The sequence below is a fragment of the Macadamia integrifolia genome, chromosome 9 (assembly GCF_013358625.1).
Source record: "Macadamia integrifolia cultivar HAES 741 chromosome 9, SCU_Mint_v3, whole genome shotgun sequence".
Classification (NCBI taxonomy): Eukaryota; Viridiplantae; Streptophyta; class Magnoliopsida; order Proteales; family Proteaceae; genus Macadamia; species Macadamia integrifolia.
The window spans coordinates 17,462,520-17,486,939 of record NC_056565.1 but is presented as its reverse complement, the minus strand read 5'-3'; the positions used below and the strand labels follow the sequence as shown (position 1 = coordinate 17,486,939).

Below are 24,420 nucleotides of genomic sequence, written 5' to 3'. Positions count from 1 at the left end.
CCACCCACATGGCTCAATATACTGGACATAAGGCAAGGATTTCCCGTAGGAACTACACACACCAGTGCAGCTGCACACATAGATGATGAGCTGAACATCTTAATTGGCCACATACAACATACCATGTTTGCTAGTCCACACTCACCTGGACTTTTCTCTTGTAATATCATCTGTCGAATTTTGAGATTATTTTTAACAAAAAGGACAAAAGCGAGGATCTTATTTTCCATATGTGATGTGCTTTTGGGCAAAGATTTACCTCAGAAAGTAGCAAACACAGATTTCCTTTCTAGGCAACCATATAAGGAACAACATGAAAGGCCTTTTGATCACCTACTCACCCCAATTTACCGATTTATCTAGGATTGAGAGAGAGGGGAGAGAAAGAACAAACCAGGATCAATGAGACCAATGGTTCTCACTGTGACTCTTTGGTCATCTGCAACTATATCTGCTTGCAAAATTCTCCCAACATCAAAAGGCTCTGGAGCATAAACCGATTTTGTAGCCCCTGATGTGGTACAAAGTTAGAACAGCATAAATAAAAGTGAATAACAGGACGTACTAAAACTTCAAAAAGGAAAATGCATAGTCGTAGGCAGTAATACTTGAGGAACAGAAAACATATTCACCCAATTGGTGGAAGGAAATCTCAATCTGAAAACGAAGGCAAGCGATCTGACTATCAGGATTTAAGACATGCACAACTTATTGATAGATGATGATAATATTCAAGTAAAAAGACAATCATAGGATTAAGGGCACTAACTAAAATACAATACCGTGCTATACGCATACTTAACCTCCTTAACCCACCAAAACGCACACATGTGCTTCCATAAATTACAGCCTCCTATGAATGCAATAGCCCAGCAAAACGCACACATGTACTTCTCTGTTATGGCTTTGAGTTTACAAAGGAAGAGAAAATTAAAAGCAACTGGAAGGAAGATGGGTGAAGGGCATCTCTTCACCCACCACTTAAAATATATATGGGGTTTGGGCCATTTCTTCAAAAAGAAATCTGCACATAGGCATATCGAACCTATTTTTCACTCTCTAATCTATTATGTCTAGGAGAAACCAAAACATTTTCTATTTTTAGATAAAAAATGATTTTCATTAATGATTTTTTATAAATAGGTTAAAAACAAAAACATAAATAATACCAAAGACACCCTAAGAATTTGAACTGTAATATTGATTGAAGTCATAGTAATAAAAATACAAAATACTGAGACGAAGAGAAGCCACTTATGCGGACAATTACTAATCACAAATCATTAGGAACACTCAACTTTTATAAGGCAATGGATAAACCAAAATGCCAAAAACCGTCATTCCCAAGATTTCCCAAGATTTTCAATTACAGAAAGAATAATTATTTAAAAAGATACAGGAGGCAAATACCTACTACACAACATCTGCTGAATAGTAGAATATCCATGAAATTGGAACAATGAAAAACAACCAATAAATGAAGGGCAATAAAAAATGCATTAGAACTTAGAGGAAAAACTACAATAAAACATATATCTCACAAAACAAAATATATATACATTTTAAGGAATCAAATGATCAAGCAAAACCTCCAACTTAAGCGTCATGGAATTTCACATGTAAATGAAGGATTAATTAAAGTCATTCATACCAGAAATAAGTTCTTTTTTGCTTCCGTCCGTTGATACACGATACCATTGAATAGAGCATTTAGAAAGATCTGGAGCTTTATCCATGCAAGGAATGATCCCTAAACATGAACCTAAAGTTTCAGAACCATCTACTTCAAATAAATTAGACCTGCCTGCCTCAATCTTCTTCCTCATTTCCACCTGGAAAGGTTACAGAAAAGAAAAAAAGGAAGAAATCACAAAAGCAACATGATATGATATTTGATTGTCATCTTGTAGAATATGAACAAAATATAATTGAATTTCAAGCAGATCTGTATGTGATAATAATTAAAGATACTCATGCTTGTAAAAAGAAAAACTAAGAAAAATAAATAATCATACTTGGACAATTTTTTTCTCACGACATACAGGAACAGCACAACAGAAGGTAATATCCTAGAACCAACAGTGATGAGTGAGATTCCAGTAGGTAAATTCTAAACCGACTGGAGTAAGGATGCAAAAATAACAGGCAATAACACCCCAGAGCTGGCCTAGTTTGTTGAACAAAAGATAGATGACGAAGAGGGCCAGACAAGACACTCGAATATACCATCCACAACCAAAGAGCAGGCAGCATAACAATTGTGTGAATATCAGACCCGAAAAACAATATGACTAAAACCCAATAATCCGGTACCACATAGGCAAAGACCCCAAGTGTGGAAAGCAACTGTTAATCCCTGTGGTTTACACAACATAGATGAGTAAATCCAGGTATATATGGGGTCTTAACAGACTTCTTTACAAAATTTAGTATTTACATACCAACTCAGTAATGGAGAGCTGATTCATATAAGTTGGGTTAGCTCACCAGCCTCAACAAATCCAATGGCATAAAAAAAATAACTATGTTTAGACCTGTGAACATTCAGAATATTTCAAAAAGTAAAGAAGGTGTTAATATTTAAAAAAATTAAAAACAAAACCAAAGAGTGATCTCTGTATTGTACTCTCTAACATGTGGTGGTCTTTTAATGTGGTAACAGGTCTCAAATGGATTTAGCAAAATAAAAGGCAAAGAAAGAGAATTTCTTTTTTTTTCCCCTGCTGTCCCAGCAACAACACTTGTTTCGTCCATGGCCAGGTGGAAAAGAGAGAGAGAGAGAGAGAGAGAGAGAGAGAGGAGAGGAGGAGGGAGGGTTGCTTCACTTGACAAATGAGGTGACAGGGATGATGAAATCCAGCTACAACTTTTGCACCATTGTCAATTCCATATACCATTGTTTCCCTCTACTTTTGAAGCAATTTTTCATATTCATGGCCAGATATGAGAGAGAGACCTTAAGGTTGTCAACAGCAGGGAAGGGATAATTTAGTTCTAAATTCCATTTCAATGGCCACTCTTTCCTTCCAAAATATAATTTTGAAGCATCTCAATGAAAACTAACAGTTCACAGCTCACACCCAAGCAAAAATTTAAACCAAAAAATTGGTGAACTTTTTTATACATAATATCGTCTAAGAAAGTAACAATTAAGGTCAATTAACTTTACCAAGGGGAACTTCAGATATGGGCTCTCTACAATAGCACCCATAAAGAGTAATCCCTTGGGCACCACATCTCTCTCGCTACATAAAGGCTCCCTACATAAGCAAGTGGATGCTGGACACTCTTAATGGACAGCATGTCCACCCTTCCCATCCATGCCACATCTCTCTATGCAACAGGCAACAAATAGAGTTTTTGGTGCAAATCATATTCTTACTTACTGCTAGTAGAAGTCTTCGCCAGAATAACCAAAACAAGAAAAACTATGCAAGGTCAGGAAGAGGTCCACCTTGATCATAACGCCCAGGCCTCATTAACCTTAGCACAATATTGTCCTCTTTGACCCATGGGCCTCAAGACTTTAAAATGTGTTGTGCCATGTTAAGGAGGCTAGAGGTTATCAACTAGCCAAGCAACCTCCCTCTAAGCGATGTGAGACTAAATTTTGCACACCCTGATCTCCCAAACCCTCTGGTAATTATCGTATCCTTGGTGGAGACACCTCACCAATCTCCCAGCGAGATCGGTACATTTGCCATATTCTTAAGTGTCATATTATTCCCCCCTTTGGCCACAAAGTCCCTGCTGTGACCCCACATGTTGTTTGTGTCGGCTCTAATACCATCCATAATGTCCCAGCCCCATTAACCTTAACACAACATTGTCCTCTTTGGGCCATGAGCCTCAAGGCTTTAAAACACGTTGTGCCATGTTAAGGACTTTGGCCTTAAGAAGCTCTCTTTTGGGAACTAAGTATTCAAGATCCTTGGAGAGGGATTTATCTTCTACTGCCAAGAAGGGGTTGTGAACAACTGAATGAAGTACTAGTTGAATGTCTGAGAGTTTAGCCATGCAATCTGAGACCAAAGAGGTGATGTTCCCAAAGCTTGTGGAGTTCCAAGATTTAAGGGCACTCTTCACATTCCTAAGCTTTTGGGCAGAGGAGATAATGGGGGTAGAGTGAGCTTTAACCGGCTTGAACCAAGCCTCTTGAACAATGCTGAGATCATCAGCGTGGGATGACCACATATCAAAGAATTTAAATGACTTTAGACCAATAATATGTGGGGTTGAATATGGACAGCAAAGAAGCTACGGCCAGAGATAAAAATGACCATACCGGCCATAAGAAAATTAACCGGACTTGAAAGTAGATCGTCTTGAGATATGCTTGAAGAAAAACAGAACTTTATACATTATTGGATCATACCAAATTATTAACAAATAAAATTTCATGTGAAGGAAAGGGGTAGGCTGAGACGCTGAGTCATAAGAACAAAAGATCTAACTTCCATCCTCCATTGGAAATGATTGCAAAGGTCTAGAAAGCAGAACCAACCTCCTTTCGAAGCTGAAGAGAATCCAACGACTTCTCTGCAAGTTGAATCCTTAATACTCGAAGTTCATGTTCCATGTCCATCACCTGAAGAACATATATATAGGTAGCATTAGCACAACATATGTATAAATAAAAAATAGTCAACACCCATTCACCCACAACACCCAAAAAAATATGTACAAAAAATAAATAGACAAATTTAAAAATGAGATACAATCAATCTGTATCATCAATCCATACTTCAGAAGGAATATCCTGACTTCAACCAGAAAGTGCGTGGATATATTCATTAAGAAAATGAAATAAGAAAAGACAGCAATGACTATGAGTCTCAAAACTCCACAAGAACCCTTTTGGAAATCAGACTCATGGAAGTTCCATGAATATCTAACATAGCTTCCCAACGTGAGAAGTTTTTACTTTTGGAAACATTAAACTTAAAAAAAATTGAGCTTTCTATTTACAAACAGTTCTCATTACGAGTGGCAACTTGGAGTTTGGATGAGACATAATTAATAGAGATCCATCCGAATGAAGCACCAATTCTAGCTTGGAAGTGGGGTATGAGTTTCACATTAGATAGAGAATATCAAATCCAGATCAGTCTTGGCAAGTTCTCACTTGGATCATCTCTTTGTTTTCACATGCATAAATCGTAGGTACTAATATTTAACACACCAAAGCTGTTAAAATGTATGACGCATCAAAATCAAGGGGGCGGATGTTGTCAATCCCAACAATGGCTGTAAAAACAAGAGCAAGGACAGAACCACTGGTGTGTCACAAATTTTAATACAAAACCAAGAGAATCATGTGAACATTAAGCAAAATTCTCCACGTCTTGGGAGGATTTTGGCATTTTTCCATATCTGTCTGGCAACTGTCCCCCTTACTTAGCTAATCGAAGATCTAGACTTCTTTGCTTGCAAAACATAATGAATTTAACAAACATAGGGAAGCTCCGTGTGCGTAATATGAAGTAAAAAAGCTACTTTGAATTCTTAAATTCCGTACTTCTCCATTTGTAAAATGGATGGATTAGCATCCCATCAGAAGAATTAAAAAGCAACTTTTCCTCAGTATGTGATGCAGTTACCAACCTCAATAGGGGTTTATAGGGTTTTTTTATTTGTTTGGAGATAACCATGTAATTTGCATTTTTTTAGATAATGATTAGGAGAGCTTCTTTCAGTTCCAGTCTTAGAATCCATAACCCATAGAACCTAGAAGTCAACAAGAATTTGAACCAGCAAATTCTAACAAAATCCATTTGACAAAGGCATATATGCAGACCCTGAACAATAGTGACATTCAACAACCACCACACCACAAAGATGTACATACTTCATAAACACAGATGTAAAAATAGCTATTACTACACTTAATTATCCAACAAAATGTGGCTGTAGCCTATTAAATCCTTTGTATTCAGTATTCTCACCAAGTGCTAGACACATGAAATTTTTATGTTATCATGAACTTATCCTAAAACATAGAAACACAATAAGATCTTAGAAGGAACAAATCAATTTAAAAAGTTGTAAACATATTATCATGGAGTCAAAGGGAGGAAAAAGATCCATCCAACAAATGACAGTAAAAGCTCCACAAGTGATGAGGATTCTTCAAAATCCCTTACAAGATCCAGAATAAAAAACGAGGTCTATATCAAGTCTCAAAGTAGTGCAAGAGATCCAATGATCAAGCAATGTCCTAATCCCATCCCTCAATTAATGCAAGGCCGGTCCAAAAATTGGTCTTATTTTGCTAGGACTTGAGTATGCGCTTTTTTTTTTTCTTTTTTTTTTTATGGGCCTGATTATAAAGCTCAAATTTTAGGTCCATAGGGGATACACATTAATGTCTTGAGTGTTTGAGTTAGACGAAGATACTTATTAGCTAGATAGAGTTTTGTTACTTAAGTGGGCTATTTAATTCTATGGGAGAGGGATCAACATGCTGCCAGTATATATTGGCATCTCAATGCAAGGATTAAAGTATCGGTATCGGTCGCTGTATCGATAGACCAAAATTAAGGTACGTATCGGAGGGTATCGTATCGTATCGGAGATATGCTAAGATACGCTAAAGATACGCACAAAAATGGATATTAAACACCTTTTTAAACACTTTTACATAAAAATTTTATTAAAAAAACTATTTATAACATGTATTATGCATAAACACTAAATTGAGGGTATCGCAGTAAGAATTCAAGGTTTGTAGTAATCCCATAAATGTAAAATCCTTGTTCTCAACCTTTATTTCCACTTTAGTTAGAGAGAAATATGGTTAGCAGCAACTTTGGAAGAAAAACCCCTCAAAAAATCATGTTTTCTGAAAAAAATACCCATCTTGGCCATTATATGACCATAGCACACTGTATCGGTACATATCGATACTCACCGATACGTACTGATACTCATCGATACGTACCGATCGATACATACAAATACTCACCAATATATACCAATACATACCGAAACGTATATTTCACCTCGATTTTATATTCTCCATAGAGTATCAATACGTATCAATAGTGTATAGGTGCTTATCGGTATGTATCGTAGGATATATATCGATACGAAAGGATTTTAAAAATTCCATGTATTGTATCGGTGTGTAACGTATCAGTCGGCTAAATTTAAGATACGTATCGAAGGGTATCGCATCGGTATCGAAGATACTTTAAACCATGACTCAATGCCAAGTGGCCCAAGCCAATGGGCACACAGGATGGTATGCCTTACAATCTGTATACAAGGGGGGCCACATGGTCAGGGAGGTGAGAGAATCAGAAACTATGAGACGGCATGGCATGTACTACTTGCAATGTGTGCATCATTTTTCTTAATTCTATTAGAATTTGTTTGAAGTACACTCAAATACCACTTTTTGAGTCTTATACCAAGATGAAACTCCCATCAATTTACACAGTTGAATAGAATTTTATTTGGGTGCGTGAGCTGTGAACTCTTCTCCAATGACCCCCTCCTATCCTCTTTCTTCTCTTTTCTACATGCCACTGTGCATAGTACAGTTCAGAGATTGTTTGTGGGTACTGTTCACAGTCCCAAAACAATCCTCCTATCGCTTCTTTTACTCTTTTTTTCTGCCTTTATTTTCATATCGCAGGCTGCTGGAATATCAAAACCAGCAAGATCTAAAAAGTTAAAACTGGGTTGTCAAGAAAATCTCCCCAAAACTAGGTCTGTGTTGCAGCCAGCCAAATCTTTGGTTCCTAATCTAGGATAAAGATCGGCTGGCACAATCATCAATCCGAGATTGAAGTTAATTTGGATTAGCAGATCCTAGCTAAAGCTAATCCAGATCATACCCGGCATATCGAAATCTGGAGTGCCAGATATTCAAACTTCAGAAAAAGCACTTGTCCCTCAGCTTTTGCAGCTACTTCAATCAGCTGGAACAAAACAGTTATCTGACTCAAGGATATTTGGATCAGTCAAGGTCTATCAGAGATAACCTCATCTATTAATTGGTAGATATCTGGGTAACAAGTCAATCAATTAACCAATCTCCGGATCCATCAATCCTTGATCTGAAAGGTGCTTCAGAGGTTAATTTGAACTCAATAGGATGTTCAAACAAGGAATTGAATGGGATTTATTTGAATTTTCAAACTGTTGAAAAAAAGTTCCTATTCAGTAATCAAAAGTGTCAAAAAATGAACTGGAAGTTGAAAAGAATATCCAAGAATATATATAGTTAATATTTGATCTGATTTGGAAAAATTAATTTCCCAGAAGGCTCTGGTTTTCACAAATTCATTTTCCAATTTAGTCAAAGTCAATAAAGTAATTGGTTTAAAATATTATAAATGGGTTTTCCCGTGGTTACCGCGTTGGAAAAAGAAAACTAGCTCAGATTTTAAAAATAAATGGAAACACGATAACAAACTTATTGATAGAGGAGCCACCCTTTGCCTGGTGGTAAAGTCTCCAGCTGTTGATAATGAAGACCTGAAATTAACCGATCAAGACTGCCTCACATTGGGGGGGTGTCATGGGGTTTGGGGATTTTCAATGTAAAAATATGCCCCTGCCCCCACCGCCCCCCCCCCACAAAAAAAAAAGTAAAAAAATAAAAACATTTCAATAAGAGTTAGACCATGTTTAACCATGGAAATTGTTTACAATATAGGAACATCTTAGGGTTGCTCATACATATATTACTCAAAAAAGTTTGACAAAGACTTCTTGAAAAGAACTAGCCAAGCCTTTTAGTCATTTTTCCTTACATCTTAATCTATCTTATTTTACTATCTTTACCACCAGTTATAGCCACATGCTTCATTTATATAGAAGTCTTAGACCTCCGGGAAAAGAACTGCAGTCATTGATTCAAGGAAGATACTAAAACAGAAAATCATAATACAATAGATTAAGGAGAACTCCATAATTACACCTTTAAAGAAAAATTCCTAGGATATACAATAAGATAGGTACACGTCATAACATACCTTGCTTGGTTGATGGAGCATTTTAACTCTTCTAGCCACTTGAACCTCCTTCATCAGCTCTTCCATTTCCTAGCAAAATTTAAAAGAATATAGAAAATAATAATTATACACACCCAAGAGTAAGATGGCAAGTGAAGCAATAAACATGACAAGGAATAGTGATAATTAGACCCTACATAGGAAAAGGAACCTCATACTTAGCGACCAATTATTTCACCTAACAGTGCTCCAAATGATCAACTGCATTACTCGGTCACTCCATCAGGAAAAAAGTAAACAATGGAATAGTTGGAACCCACTGGTCAAACCAGAAGAGAGAATTATTGTCAATGCAGGGGTTTCTATCTGTCTGTGTGTAGCTTTTCATGAAATTCTTGACACAAAATCTACAAAGGAGGATAAATAGGCATGCAATGAGTTGCAATCCAATAGATGATTATTCAATATGTAACAATCCATGCAGGATATGGTCATTCACCTCTGTTGGTTCATCATAAGTCCTTTATGTTTATATCTTGTACTTACTATGATCAAGTGGTAGTTTTGTCACTTCACAACTGTTTACATATTGAACGGAGTTAAAAAGGTAGTCAAGGTATTAAGGTATGTGCCCATCATCCATCAGCTATGATTCTTTTTCTTCTCACATGTTATCCTCTTGATTCTCCATTCTCACCTCTTCTTCTTCTTATCTTTCAACTCTAAATATAATAAAACCACTATGAAATAAATACTTTCAAAATTCGAGTGGACCATGATGCAACAGGACTATGAGGACTTGAGGAGCTAACAAATATGTTTTCGCAATCTTCTCTAATCATCTCATAAGTAGTATTAGGAATTAGAAATCCTACAGAATCAGCCGCTGTAGTTATGGGTCTCTTATAGGGTCTGTCCAGAAACTTTATCTTCTTTCCCCACCTTATAGCCAATATTTTGAATAAACTTAATGCTGTTTCATAATATTCTTCCAAACACTAAAACCATGAGTTTCTTTAACGCTTCACGATTCACCCAAATACAGAAATACTATATTTTACTGCAATAACCTCCTCCATGAAGTTCAATATTCAACGCAGAACCTCCAAAGCTATTTACCCAACAAGCTCAACAAACCCACCCAGTATGCCGCACCTACTGCCAGCAAATGCATATTTTACTCCTATGACGCTGCTTCCCCAGCTCCATTATGTATTTGAAGAGCAGATACGACACGATTTTCATACCCTAAGAACCCTAGAACAGCAGAGAGAGAGAGAGAGAGAGAGCGAGAGAGAGAGAGATGGAGAGAAAGGATGGGAAGAGAGGGAGAGATAAGAGGTTACCTGCATGAAGTTCTCTGCATTTCAAGTGAGCGAGGGAGTTCTCTGTTTTTTGGTAGGAGGGGGCTCATGAAGGTAAGAAATTATCAGGAACAGCCTTTTCGATCTACTCAATCTATTCTGGAGCAGCAAAAGCATTTCTTTCTCTAATATCAATATTTGGACCAGTTCATTCTGTGGGAGCATAACATCAACCTGAATTTTCCAAATGCAAGCCGCTCCCATTATGTTCCCATAAACCAAAAAATAAGCAGAATCACTCCTGTAGAGTGCAACCAAACACAGCCTAAATGTCAACCAAAGTCGAGAATTAGAATTGCCGAGGATTACAATTCTCATCTCTTAATTGCTTTCTTAGTGCCTTGGAATTGGGCAGAAGGCCAATTCCCAATTCTTGTCTAATTTCATAATTGGACTCCAGAATTGATGCCACATATGTATTTCGCAACACTAATTCTGAATCTCAGCTAAAATCAAGAATTAAAATTGAAACCAACTGTGCAATTGGAGTTGAATGCGGCAAATCATAACCTAAATCATTGCTCTTTTCCGGATCTTATCTCCAAAAGGCTTTATTTGTTTATTATATAGACTTTTGTGGAGGACAAGGACCCACATAACCAACCCCCCCCCCCTTGTAGGGGATGTTCCTGGGAGGCTGTTCTAGCTACTGCTAAGACTTATTTCTTTTACCGTCTTTTACTTCCTTGATGAGTTGTTGTATTTCTTCTATTTTATTTTCTATTAATTTGCTGAACATATTGGATCCCTATAGCCAAGCCCATTTAGTTGGGATAAGATTATGGTGGTGGTGGTGGTGTTGCTTTATTATATATAGCTTGCTCTCTTGTTTCCACTTTTTTTCTCTTGTAGCTTCTGTTATTGGCTTTATTTTAATTGCTGTACCAAGTATTTTGTTGCTCTTAATGTTATTTCTCTCGTATCTGCACCAAAAGTGGATGGTGTGGAAAGGAACTTCTGGAGTGCTTTCTGATTGGCGTAAATCATTAAAGATGAAGATGAAGACTATAGAATAAGTCATGCTATGTAAAGCAGATTATTGGTTAGCCAAGAAGCAACACACGTAATACTACCATATGATTTGAGATGTGGCTGTTGAAATGGATGAGTACCTAGACGAGAAATGATAGAATCAGAAAGGAATCAACAATGTACAATGAATGGCTTTGGACCAAATATGAGAAAAGATGAGGGGAAGTTCACTCAGACAATTCAGAAAGGTACAATGAATAGTCAAAGACCACCACTGCATCGGTGAAGAGTTGCATGGTGAAAAAGAAGCCCACGTCGATGCACCAAGAAAAGTATTGAGCACTTTCTAATTTTTGGAAAATTAAAAAAGAATAGTACGATGATGGACAATTTACTAACACCAAATGCTCGGTATAAGGCTTAGTTGAATCAATTTGATTATATACATTGATATACTCAAAGACAAGCACTATGTTAGTCAACCATATGTGAAAGAGATTCTACATCAAGATATAGTCCCAACGGGAACAAATTAATGTACAATTAATTCCACAAAGCAAGTAAATGTCTAACCATTGAAAACAATCTGAATAACACCATACAGCAGAACAAGCTGAAAAGGAGAAAATATGATTTGCAATACAGAAAGCAATCACGAATCCCGAAAGAAGAAAAATAAGTATTACCAACAGACTAAAAATAGACGCTGCATACTTACAACGAAACATTGGAACGAAAAAAGACCACATGACCCATAACTCGGAACAGTGCAACAAAAAGAAGACAAAAGTAGCAGCTTGCATAACTAACATGTATACATGGTATCATAAAAAGAATAATAAATTTAGGAAAATTATCTTGTACCATCCTTAAATTTAAAATTTATGTCTTATAATACTCTTGTTTGCTAATAATATTGACCGCACCCCTAATGCATAACACTATTAGCTTAAACTGGAAAAGACCCTTTTGACCCTGTAATGTTTATCTATATAACAACCCATTCTCATCCGTTGAAAACCCACAAAATTAAGTGGGACCCACCAGTTCTTCCTCTTCTTTTTCTCCTTTGAATGCGACAGCACCTTCTTCTTCTTCTTCTTCTTCTTCTTGAACACGACAGCACCCAGTCCCTGCCCCTTCCCTTCAAATAAAACCTTGAATGGTTTTGGGGATCCAATCATATCATGTTTTCTAGAAAGATCCTACCAGATCTCCTGATTTCTTTCATGTTTTAACCCCAGAATGGTATCTGAACTTACCTATCCATATTCCACGCATACAGCTTTAGGCAATAACGACAGCTTCTCATCCTGAAACAACTGTTTATTCTTGTTGTAGGAATTCAAGTCTCAGTTTTAGATGTATTAACAGGACTACGACCTAATTGCAATGCAGGAGTGCCATTTGCTTTCATTGCTTTCCCTGTGTATGAGAAAATGGAGGAAATTGAAGGTTTAATTCGTGAAACAGTCCCATTCGGATGAAAACTGAAATCAGATATCACCAAGAATGTCTGGCCACCAAATGATTCATTGTGATTGGTTTTTGCACCAGTATCGAAAGTGATTTTTGACATGGACTCTGGGTCTCTTACATGATATGTAATGTGGCCGTGGTGTCTCTATGTTACTAAATCTGCTATGTGAATCTGATGTTCTACTGTGTGAGTGCACATTGGCCCTTCGCCAATTGCTCAACATTGATACTGAACGAGTGTCAGGAGATCATTATAAGATCAGATTGCCCAAATCGGAAGAAATTGCTCTGTTTTCAGTCCGAAGTGCCATGGCATGTGGGTTTTGGATGCAATGAAACAGGAGAGATGAGATGAAAATGATACTCTTTGGCGAAGCAAAATATGTTATCAGGCGACTGTTAAGTCGTCTGGGTCGCCATCGTCGTTAATTGGAATACTCATCATCGCCATCGTCATGAGTTCTCTCCGAATATCATCCACGGTTGTTGCTTGTAGAATAGAGAAGCCCTAAACCTGAGATTCAATTTTTTAATCGGTCGATTTGGGAGTTTTTACATGTAAGGGTAAAATAGTAAATTTACCCTTGAGGAAGGGTAAACTTGCCTTTTAGAAAATAGAAAACGCACCACGTCATCACTTAATGCTTTTCATCTAATGGAGTGGATTTAAGTGTAATTTCGTTTACCAAATGGGGATTAGCAAAATAGGGCGTATAAAAGATAAATTTTAAATTTAGGGGTGGAACAAGATAATTTTCCTAAAATTTAACTTCCAAAAGAGAGAAATTATCTTGTACCACCCATAAATTTAAAATTTATGTCTCGTACCACCCTATTTTGCTAATAATATCAATTGCACCCCTAATGCATAACACCGTTAACCTAGAACTAGAAAAGACCCTTTTGACCCTATTATGCATAACACCTCTCTTTCCTTGTAACTGTTATAGCTTTGAGAAAATGATGCGTTAATGGTGTTCTTCTGGTCACTGAAAACCCTCATCAGTCCCCCATCACCACCATCCCCTCCACCCCAACCGCCAACATCTAGGTTGCTTCCTCCTCCTCTCCCCAACACCCAACCCCAACTCCAACCACAACCACAGCCATTGCTACCACCAACATCACCACTGTAACCCCCGCCGCCACCCATCCAACCCCTAATCCTTTCTTTAGACGCCTCCCTCCCTCTTGTTGGTCCCATGAAGAAATTGTACCCCTCACCGATTCTTACCATGAGAAATGGTACACCCTCCGCGTGGAAACTCAAGACCTCCCACAAGCAGGAAGTCGCTAACGTTTTCGGTCGTCATTGCCACTTTGCCACCTATTCTAAGACCTCCGTCCAATGCCACCACAAGGTAGAAAAGCTCTGCAAGCATTACCGTATAGAGCAGCAGAAAACCCTTTCCAACCCTGGTTGTTCTCCTCCTCCTGGGTCTACTTCCGCAAGATGGAAGCCATGGAGAAAGGCCCTTCTTCTCCAATAGCCCATTCTAATGGTACTAATGAAGATGACAAAGATGGAAATGAGGATGATGGTGATTCAATTGGATTCTTTGAATTTTCTTGAAAGGAGGAGTTTTCCTATTAAACTAGGGTTTGGTTCAACTGCATCCCTTCCAGAATCGGTCAATGGGATTGATCGGAAGTTATTGCTCAAGGGACATGACATCGGTGGTATTAGTGGCAACTTTGCCGAGAATTTTGTTAATTCTCCGAATTTGATTTCATTGAATTAATTAGTTTTTGGTCCCTTGCTTGGATGTTATGCTCTCTTTCTCTCCCGCCCCACCCCAATGTCGTTGTTGTCGTCAAAGTTGTTAATGGTTAATTGCAATCATCAGGTGATCTTCGTCAAAGGAGGAGGAGATTACTTAGAATATTTCTCTAAGGTAGTCACTTGAAGAACAAAGAAGCCCTAAACCTTCAATTGAAGGTTGTCATTGGTTGACTTGGGGGTTTTCACATGGCAGGGTAAAACAGTAAGTTTACTCTTCCTCAAAGGTAAACTTGTCATTTAGAAAATAGCAACCACACCATGTCATCACTTAACACTTTTCCTCTAACGGAATGAATTTAAGTGTAATTTCGTTTACAAAAGAGAGGATGTACTCGATATTATAAGCAAATGAGGGTGTTATAAGACATAAATTTTAAGAAGTGTCATATAGAGAATATGTGTGTGCAGAGATGAGGATGTTAAGGTGGATGTACACCAAAACTAGGAAGGATAAAGTAAGGAATGAACGTATTAGAATTGACTTGGGAGTTGCCTCGATCAATGACAAGCTCCGAGAAATCCGTTTGAGGTGGTATGGTCATATTCAAGGTAGGCCTAGCAACGCCCCGGTAAGGAGGAGTGATAGGATTCAAAAAGAAGGGACTCCAAGAGCTAGAGGTAGGCCTAAAATAACCACAGTAGAAGTTGTGAGGAATGACATGCACGGTTTAGGCTTCGTACCAAGTGTGACCTCGAATATAGCATATTGGAGAGCAAGGATCAATGTGGCCGACCCCATTTAGATAAGATTCTCCTGACTTGCTGGGTTGTGTTCTCTTTCCTCTTACTTTGCTAATTTCATCGTTCATCTTTCACCTCTCACTTTTCATATTGCATTTTTCATCTTTCATTTGTCATGTCCCATTGTTCTTATATTTGGATCCATGTAGCCGACCTTATTAAGTTGCTGTAAGGCTTCATTTGTTGTTGTTTCCTTTACAAAATAGAGGATGTACTCGATATTATATGCAAACGAGGGTGTTATAAGGCATAAATTTTAAATTTAGGGTGGTACATGATAATTTTCCCAAAAAAAAAAAAAAGATTTGTAGCCATAACAAAGAAAAAGATCAATTGCATGGTAGACAAAAGATCAAATAACTCATACAAACCTGCTTCCCAGAAGTTTGAGAAATCCATTCATGTTCCTGGAAGGCCTCTTCTACTCTCTGTACTGCTGCTCTAGCTTTTTCAATTTCAGCGAGAGCAAAAGCTCTTTCCTCATCAACCAGTTTCTTAGCATCCTCCGAAGCCTAAAGAAGAATCATTAAAAAAAAAAAAATCTTTAAAGGAAAGCGAAGTATCGATGGCTTTTATGAGAAGTCTAAATCATCTAGAAAAAGATGCACTGTATTATAAGTTTATAACTAAGATTTGACCAGAGTAAATGATTCCAAGCATCAGATATTCAGACAAGACATAATATTGAATGTTCAATCAATCAAGTCACACAGGTGAGACAAGCAGAAAAAATAAGATATTCCATCACACAAGCAAATTTATATGATTAAACAGAAAGCCTTTTTTTTTTTTTTTTGGGGGGGGGAGTGAGGATACCATTCTTCACGGAGTAAACTTTTGAAATAGAAGAGAAATAAAGCATGTATAATTTGTGATTAATTATAAAGTTCGTGTAGATTGATGAATTTCATAAAGTTCAGGAGTTGCCACATGGTACTGGTAGATATGGGTGGCTCTATTTTATAGAGGCTACTACTACCATCATATTGGTCAACTTTCAGGCAACTAGAGGTATGTGAAAGCTTTCAAATCATTGTTCAAAGTTACTCCAAATTACAAAAATGCCAGTATCCGCCAATACATAATAGTGAAGGCTACTACAATTTTCATATTTTTAGCAACTTTGGACCCATTTTTAACCCATGCAACATGCTCATTTTGGATTGAAATTTGACCATGGGACATCTCAAAGAAAAGAGTAGAATACATAAGTACAAACTCCTTACGGACGAGAGTGTCCACAAAGGGAATACGCTAATCATCACCATGCAAACTGAAGTTTGTGGTCATTGAAAATAAGTCATCACTCCACAGGATCCACGCCTGTCATAGTTGAGGAGGCTCTACTACTAAGTCTTAAGAGATGGTTCTTGCATTTTGCAAGAGTTACTCACAAAGGATTCAAGTATATTCCTCCACATAAGCAACAGAATGAATCTTCACATTCTTCAAGGTTGGGAGGGCATTGGGGCTCAATTCATCAAACAAAAATAGAAAAATCAAAATTTATCAGACTGAAATACTATTTGTTGAGGAATATTGTGGGACCCAAATGGGTGCAATTCAGGTTTTCAGGGTTATAAATGTTCAGCAAGTATAGTTCCATAGGTTGTGGCTGAATCAATATTCAAAAATTCCAATTCCATACATCGGCTGAATCCATTTTGAAATTCTAATTTATTTTCTTCACCCACCATGGCTCAACCATTTTTGGTTGCTTAAATGAAATTCAGAATAGAGATTGGTTTTCTAGAAGAAAATTATCTTCCTTTTCTGTCAACAGTGCTTTTTTTTTTCTCTAATGCAACACATGCTGCAGTTCTTAATGTTTCTAGGTCAATTCACCAGTCTCCATGGCAGAAAAGAAAAAATTCAGTTTTTTTATTTCCTATGTCAATTCACCATGGCTGTCATTGGGTTATGTGGCAAAACTCATCCATTTCTAGTTTTTCTAACTGAAATCAATCTCTCTTTGCTAATATACTCACAGCAACTGGAAATCTACCAATTTCCATGGAAGTTGTAAGGGGATTCAGGTCTCCATTTCTCACCCTGCCTGTGAGCCCTAAGAAAACCTAATTACACTTCATCATATAGGATTAAAATTTTTGAGTTACTTTCTCTAAAAGTAAAAAACAATTTCTAAAGTTCCACGATTTTTGGATGCTGAGTGCTTTTGGATGTTGTTGTTGTTATAGTGTGACGATCAACATGCACCACAGCCCAAGTCTTACAAAATTAAGATTCAGCAGCCCAATTGGAATAGAACTCCTTTCACATGCGTTAGAAACTCTTCCATCAAGAATCATTTTTTTTTTTTTTTTTTTTTTTTTTAATGGAACTCTAGAGAAGAAGGGTTCAGGATTTACATGCTGTCCCAGAAGATTTACAGGTGGAGTCCGCAATGCAAGCCACTAAAAAAGGAAGGTTTACTTCAGATTCAGTTCTCTCCTTCACGCATGGTTACAGCAAGGGTTTGAGTATTTCAGGTTAGGACTTAGGAGTTTAAGTGAAAGAAATCAATAAGGATTCAGCAAGATCTCTACAGCAGCTCCTAGAGTTTTATTTGAAAACGGAGTCTAGATTTAATCGGATCCTTATCACATTCATGTGCAGCAACTGCCAAGTGTTGGAGTTAGCCGGCAGAATATTTTTGGTATGGTCTGATTTCTTAATTTGAAAGTGAAGCTATTACAAAAGAGGTATCTTTCTTGCGTGAGCAGCAGTCCTAGAAAGAAGGGAGGACAGCAAGAGACCGCAACATGCTCAGAAATTTGAAAAGAAGTATACTTCAGATTGGTTTCTCCCTCACGTACATGGACAGCAAGATATTTATAAAAATAAAAATATAAAAAAAGAAGAAAAAGAAGAAGAAGAGATGGTTGCTGCTGATTTCATTAGAAGGAAACAGAAGTTGAGTCTAATGTGGACTCATGCATGAAAAAGGACCTCCTTTGATATCTCATGCAAGAAAAAAGGTTTCAATTGGCAGAATTGAAGAGGCTCTCCAAGACAGTAGAATTGAAATATATGGGTGCTACTGTCATATTGATTTAAAGATATACTTGCTGTTCTCTTAGAACCTGACATACCAAAAGTCAGTTGCTTTATTGGAAGTTTCTTCTGCAAGCATTCTCAGTTTAATTTATTGATGGTGATCACTGCATCAATGGTTTGAGAGCATTCAAGGTGCCGTTTGCACGTCAAGCAAGCAGTGTTCAGCGGGATTGCACAGGCAGAGGTATTCTGCATATGCAAATCCCTATTTTGCAATTTCTAGGTTTTGTTTATCGTTGAGAAAAACTAGATCAATGATGTATTGGGTTGGGATTTGATTTTATTAATTTAAAATCATAAATCTAGCAAGTTGGGGCTTGTCTAGGATTTGGAGTTGTCGCCCTTGGCTAAATTGCTCTCAGATTGAAGCAGCAATAGTTATTCCTAGATTGTTTTAGTGGTTGAAAAAGTTGAGTATTGGGGAAATACAAAACCCTAATAGGGTCTTCCTCTGTGGACGTAAGCATCTTGGCCAAACCACATATCTGGTGTTCTTTGTATCTGTTTTAACTTTCCATTGCACATTGGAGTATGTGTAAACTTGTAGAGTGGGTATGCACTATCTGGTCAACCTGACTACTTTGTGGTAGGCTGGTAGCGAGATGGAAATGCATATGTTGTGTGTGTCATTGGTAACATTTAGGGTTTGCTCTAAGACATCTTTGTTAGTGTGGTTATTAGGGTGAAATGCAAAGAAGGTTTTTGAATACACTGTTTCAACCCCCCCCCACCCCCATCCCCAAATTGTCGGACTGGGATCATCAGTTACTAATATCATTAACCCAACAATTTCAAATCCATGCAGGAGAAGTTAATTGTTTTAGCAATAAAAACCTCAATTAGGCCCTCTTAAACTCCTAATAATCAGAAAAACAACAAGAGAAATAGAGTGGAGGAGTAACGATTCCAATAGAAAGCATATTCATGTCTAAATGATATACAGAAACATCTTCATTGGGACAATGGGGGAAAAACATTTAGATGGCTCTATACCATGAAAACTATCAAAGAGCTGGGAGAAGCACTACTCTGATAAGTCAATGGACGAAAGAGGATAATGAGTCTTTAAACAGGATTTACACAGATAAACTGACTAATAAAAGAATGTTATTTGAACTATCAAATATTCTCACTTGTATATATCAAAAATATAATCATAAACATGCATAATTTTGGATATAGCTACTTAAAAGAGAGAACCAGTATGAACATTCAATTAAATACATCACACAGAAAACTAATACGGAAAAAAAAAATCCTGAATCATCCTTGGAGCAGGGAAGCCACGACATTACCAGTTTCAGAAAATCTGCTAGCTTTTTCACTTCAGATTTTTCTTGAATTAGCTCCCCTTCTCTTTGAGTCAACTGTACTGCTAAAGCTTCCACCTACAGAAGTAGAGTAAATGTTACAAAGTTCATCATATACCCAGACTGAAAGATAAAAAAGAACACAATAGTCAATTTAATCATCAACTTTCAGAATCCAAAATTGGGAAGCAAGGAGAAAATATTTTGATGGCTTTGGGAAAAGAACACATATGACTTCAAACAGAGTGAATTGCAAATGCCACGAAACAGGATTAGTTCACGTGACCACGTTTAGTTGGGACAAGGCCTAGTTGCATTCATTTGATAGTGAACTACACTTGACAGTTGCAGGAATGGAAAAGGAGGAAGAAGAGTACATCAGGTTAACAGCCAGCATTCAAAAACCTTTGGTTAAATCCTTTAAACATGGATTCTGAAAATTCAATGTTTCAATCTACAGAGAAGCAAGAATAGGATCCAAGTAGGGAGCCCTATGTAATTCTGATAATGCTTAGTTGAAATGAGTTAGGTTGAATCCAGTTAAAACTAAAGTTGGTTATCACCGAATTCTTTCTTGGCCTACTTAGGATATATTAGCATCTATTCCCCCACTTAGTAGCATCCCAACTAACACAATATCCTAGAATGCGTAAATTTCTGAATCTCATAATTGACTATCAAGGAACTGTAAAATATTGAGCAAAAGAGCCCTTTGTTTGTTTGTAGGGAGAAAAAGACAACTAAATTAGAAGTCAAAAGAATTTATTAAATGGTTATCATCCACGTGCATATGATATAGCAACCACAATCAACAATTCAACACTGCTATGACACATTTTAGTGAAACAAACCAACAGCAATAAACAATCCACAAGATAACCTGGTGGTCTGTAGGGTAACAATATGTTTACAGAATGGACCAGAACTTAGTCCCTCATAAGAGCGTGCTTCTGAGTTCAGGAACAATATAAGAAAATATATGAAACTTATTTGCAATTGACTGAAAACTAAACGTATCAAGCAGAACCACTCCTAGTGGCCACACTGCAGCTCCTACTGTTTATGTTTCAAGGAAATTCATCAAAGCTTTGCCCACTTGATGGCCTCAAGAAGCTTCCAGTTTTTTAATGTACTATAATATTAATATATGAAAAACTAGAAAAAGAAACATAAACAGCATCAGTAACCTGTTTCCTTCATTGTAATATTTTATCCCATTGAAGAAACAAGTTGACTAGGGCCTTAAGTCTTTCAACAGTCAAGTACTTGCATTGAACTACAAAATTACTAGGAATTTGAAATAAAATAATCCATTCTGAAAAAAAAAAATCATAATCTTATTATAAATGATCTTTCCAAAAAAACAAGGAACTATAAAACCCACTAATATATGTTTCATTAGGCATACAGGATATAAGAAGGAACCAACTAACACATAGGAACAAAGAATAGCAAAAGTGTACCATAGAGATAGCCTCCTCAACTTCATCTTTGTTTCGACCTGCCACACGCCCTCTCAAGGGTTCCAAAGCATCTCTGAGTTTCTTCAGAAGGACATGTTTCTCCAATGAAGCTGCCTCTCTGCGTCTAGCCTGAAATTTCATGAAAGATCCAAGGATTCCAGATTTTAAATCTAGCCCAAATTCCAATAAAGACCTAAATCTACTGTTTATACTCATAGGTTCCAAGTTCAATTGATATTTTCATTGGCCAAAAAAAGAGATATGAAAAATGTAACAGGCATAAACCTCATCAGATAATTTAGCAGCAGCAGCCAAACCCTTCTCAAATTTACTGGTAAGATCACGGACCGACAAACGCTTTTGCTGCTCTATCAGCTGGGCAGTCTCCCGTGCAACAACTTCTTTCATGGATGGTACCTCTGGACCATCCTTTGGCTCTAAAATCCTATTGTTTGCGCCAATTTTATAATTTGGAAACCGATTAGAAGGAAAAGTCACATCGGCCGCGACAGAAGGAACTGCATCCTTCTGCATTGTATCTCCAAAATCACGACTTATCCTCGTCATTTTTTCAATACAAATCCTCTGCTCTTCTCTGAAAGCATCAACAAAGATGACAATAATGAACGCACATCCCAAAAAATAAATAAATAAATAAGCAAACCCAACTTCATGGCAAGCTGCAACCTCACAGCATAGAATCAGAAGGTCGGTCAGCAGTCCTCTCAATCCCCAAATAAAACACCCAGTCATCAATAAGGAAGGAACATCCAATGTATCTATCCGAAATGTTATCAGAGAGTTCCAACATAATCAACATACCTTGAATGGACAATAAGAACTCAAAATACTATTTACACTGCTAATCAAAGATTATTAACAAGCAAATTTCCATGAGATGCAACTAAAAGATCAAATTTCAATTGTCCTCCAGATTCCAGAAACATGAATTATCAAAGAAGAAAAGTGTAGCAATTTCCAAAACCAATTTATGAACTACATTCTTTTACTGTCAACCAATTACTCTGTTTCCCTGCGAGCCGTACATCCAAATATTCACAGTAAAATCCCCTTTCCCCGCAGAAGATTAAAAGAAAATAATAATAACCCTCGAAATACACCACCTTTGAACTTGATCATACAAAACCCAACACAAAAAAGACAGAAAAACAGAGGGAAAAAGGCGTCCTCACAAGTATGGTCTCCAGTAGTAACAGAAAATTTAACCAAAAACAGTCAGAGCTTGAAATTCAGCTCTAAATCTACTCACTAAATACCCTATCTCATGAATTCGTGAGCGACAGAGAGAGAAACAAAAACCATTAACAAAAACAGATAAAAAAAAGTTCCACAAAGCAAGAAAAAAAAACCCCCCACTTACAGATCATGAAGTAATGCAACAAATCATTTAAGAAAAGAACATTTTTTTCCGTTGACGGATAACTCAGATCCTCTTGGATCAAATGGAGAGCTCTCTATCAGTAGATCTTCTGCAAAGGGGCTTAGAAGAAGACTGTGTTTTCTCCTTTAAAGGGAAAGGTTTAAAATAACATTATAGAATAGAAAAGCGAAAGACGTACCCTTTTTCAAAAAGAAAGGGAGCAGGTTTTATGGCCGGGCCTGTCCATGGGTATCTATGATGGCCCGGCCCACCTATTTGTTTTTTTTTTTTTTTTTTTTTTTTTTTTTTTTTTTTTGTTAAAAATGGTCCACCTATTTGTACCAGAAGCTGAACCAAAGGGAAATGTTTATATACATTCCACTTTTCACGCCAAGAAAAAGAAAAAAGAAAAAAAAAACCACTTAACTCTTACCATTTTTAGGGTGGAGACTTCTCTATCAAGACACCAAACATTGGGTTAATGGGAGCACACCTAAAAGCATCAATAAGTGAGAGATTTGGGCTTTTCATTGGGATGGACGATCATTTCTCTCAATTTAGAGTCTGGGTGTAGGCTCCACACTCCCCAATAGAATCTTTTCTCTATTTGTTTAGATACATTTCTCGTTGACACAATAGCAAAGTCAAAAGTTTTAGCTTCAATTACTCTAATTTGTTTAAATACATTCCTCATTGGTTTGGTAGCAAGTCTAATAATTTTAGCACCATGGTTCTTTATGCTTTTTTGTTCATGTTTAGTGCTTTTTGCCTTCTTCTTTAATTTATTTATTTATTTATTGCTAAACATTTTGCTTGTTGGAGGTACACCCAAAAAAAAAAAAATATAATAATAAAAATAATAAATAAATAAATAAATTTATGGGATCAAATTTTTCTACTCCCATAGAGTACGGTTCAATCACCTATCCAGGGCCATTAAAACCTCACATGAGGTCCATAAATACCCCTCACCATGATACCCTCTCAATACCTTCGTTCTCCCTTGAATGTGGTTGAAGAAAAACCATCTCTTTCTTCATATATCAAGTTTTGGCTTCGTTGCAATTGGCCAAATGACCAGGTAGTATGAAAAAGGTTTTCTAAAATTTAGGACGGATGAAGAAGGTTCATAACAATGCTTAAACTAGCAAAAAGATATACGATAATAAATAGAAGTATACATGATTGAATTTAGATATACAATTTGACAAGCGGACAATCCAGACAAATCTATAGATAACCAATCATGGTTTTAAGTATTTGTATTGGATTGTATATCGAATGATTATGCCCTCGAAAGATATTACTATTGCACCATGTTTTAACAACTATACCCCTTGCCTTTACCATTCACTGATCTGGTATTGGCCAGGTATCAGTATTGATGTCAACCAATACCAACACTGATTAGTTGATACAGAAGATTATCTCGATACTAAAACCTTGTATCCAATAACCAAATATAAGGTTGAGTACCCTCTGGGGTTGCATAACGTACATTAGTACCTATTTCTTGTGTCTAACTCTCTCATCCCTCTTATTAAATAACATATGTCTTATGAAAGAGATAAACACAGGGAGGAGTACGCTACGCATCCAATAAGAAATTTGTTCTTTTTAAAATGGAAAGCAGTATTTTTAGTCTCTTATATTATTTAAGGGAAAAAGAATGCTGCCTGTCAGCATCATCCCCCCTCCCCCCCCCCTCCACCTCCACCTCCACCTCCACCTCCACCTCCACCTCCACCTTCTCACATGGGTGAAATGACCATCCCACCTCTTCCTTTGGATGCTTGTGCACAGTTAGTTAGTGATCCCGACTCGGTGAGTCCTTTATTCTGTGATGAACTGTTGGCACCAATCATACATTTTGTCTCTGTGGACCGAGGAGAAAGGGGGGGCTCAGC

General features: G+C 37.1%; 1 protein-coding gene across 1 annotated transcript in view; it reads right to left on the bottom strand.

Moving 5' to 3' along the window:
- The window catches only part of LOC122088363 (stomatal closure-related actin-binding protein 1-like), a 32,957-nt gene extending 10,267 nt beyond the window's left edge, over positions 1–22,690 (bottom strand). Inside the window, exons 1-9 of the mRNA XM_042657607.1 lie at positions 22,514–22,690; positions 21,418–21,727; positions 21,133–21,261; positions 19,655–19,747; positions 15,674–15,814; positions 8,985–9,053; positions 4,505–4,588; positions 1,652–1,832; positions 395–511 (exon numbers count right to left, since the gene is read on the bottom strand). Coding sequence (XP_042513541.1) covers positions 395–511; positions 1,652–1,832; positions 4,505–4,588; positions 8,985–9,053; positions 15,674–15,814; positions 19,655–19,747; positions 21,133–21,261; positions 21,418–21,699 — 1,096 coding nt within the window. The 5' untranslated portion in view covers positions 21,700–21,727; positions 22,514–22,690. The remainder of the gene's footprint in view (positions 1–394; positions 512–1,651; positions 1,833–4,504; positions 4,589–8,984; positions 9,054–15,673; positions 15,815–19,654; positions 19,748–21,132; positions 21,262–21,417; positions 21,728–22,513) is intronic.
- Positions 22,691–24,420: the final 1,730 nt, after the last annotated feature.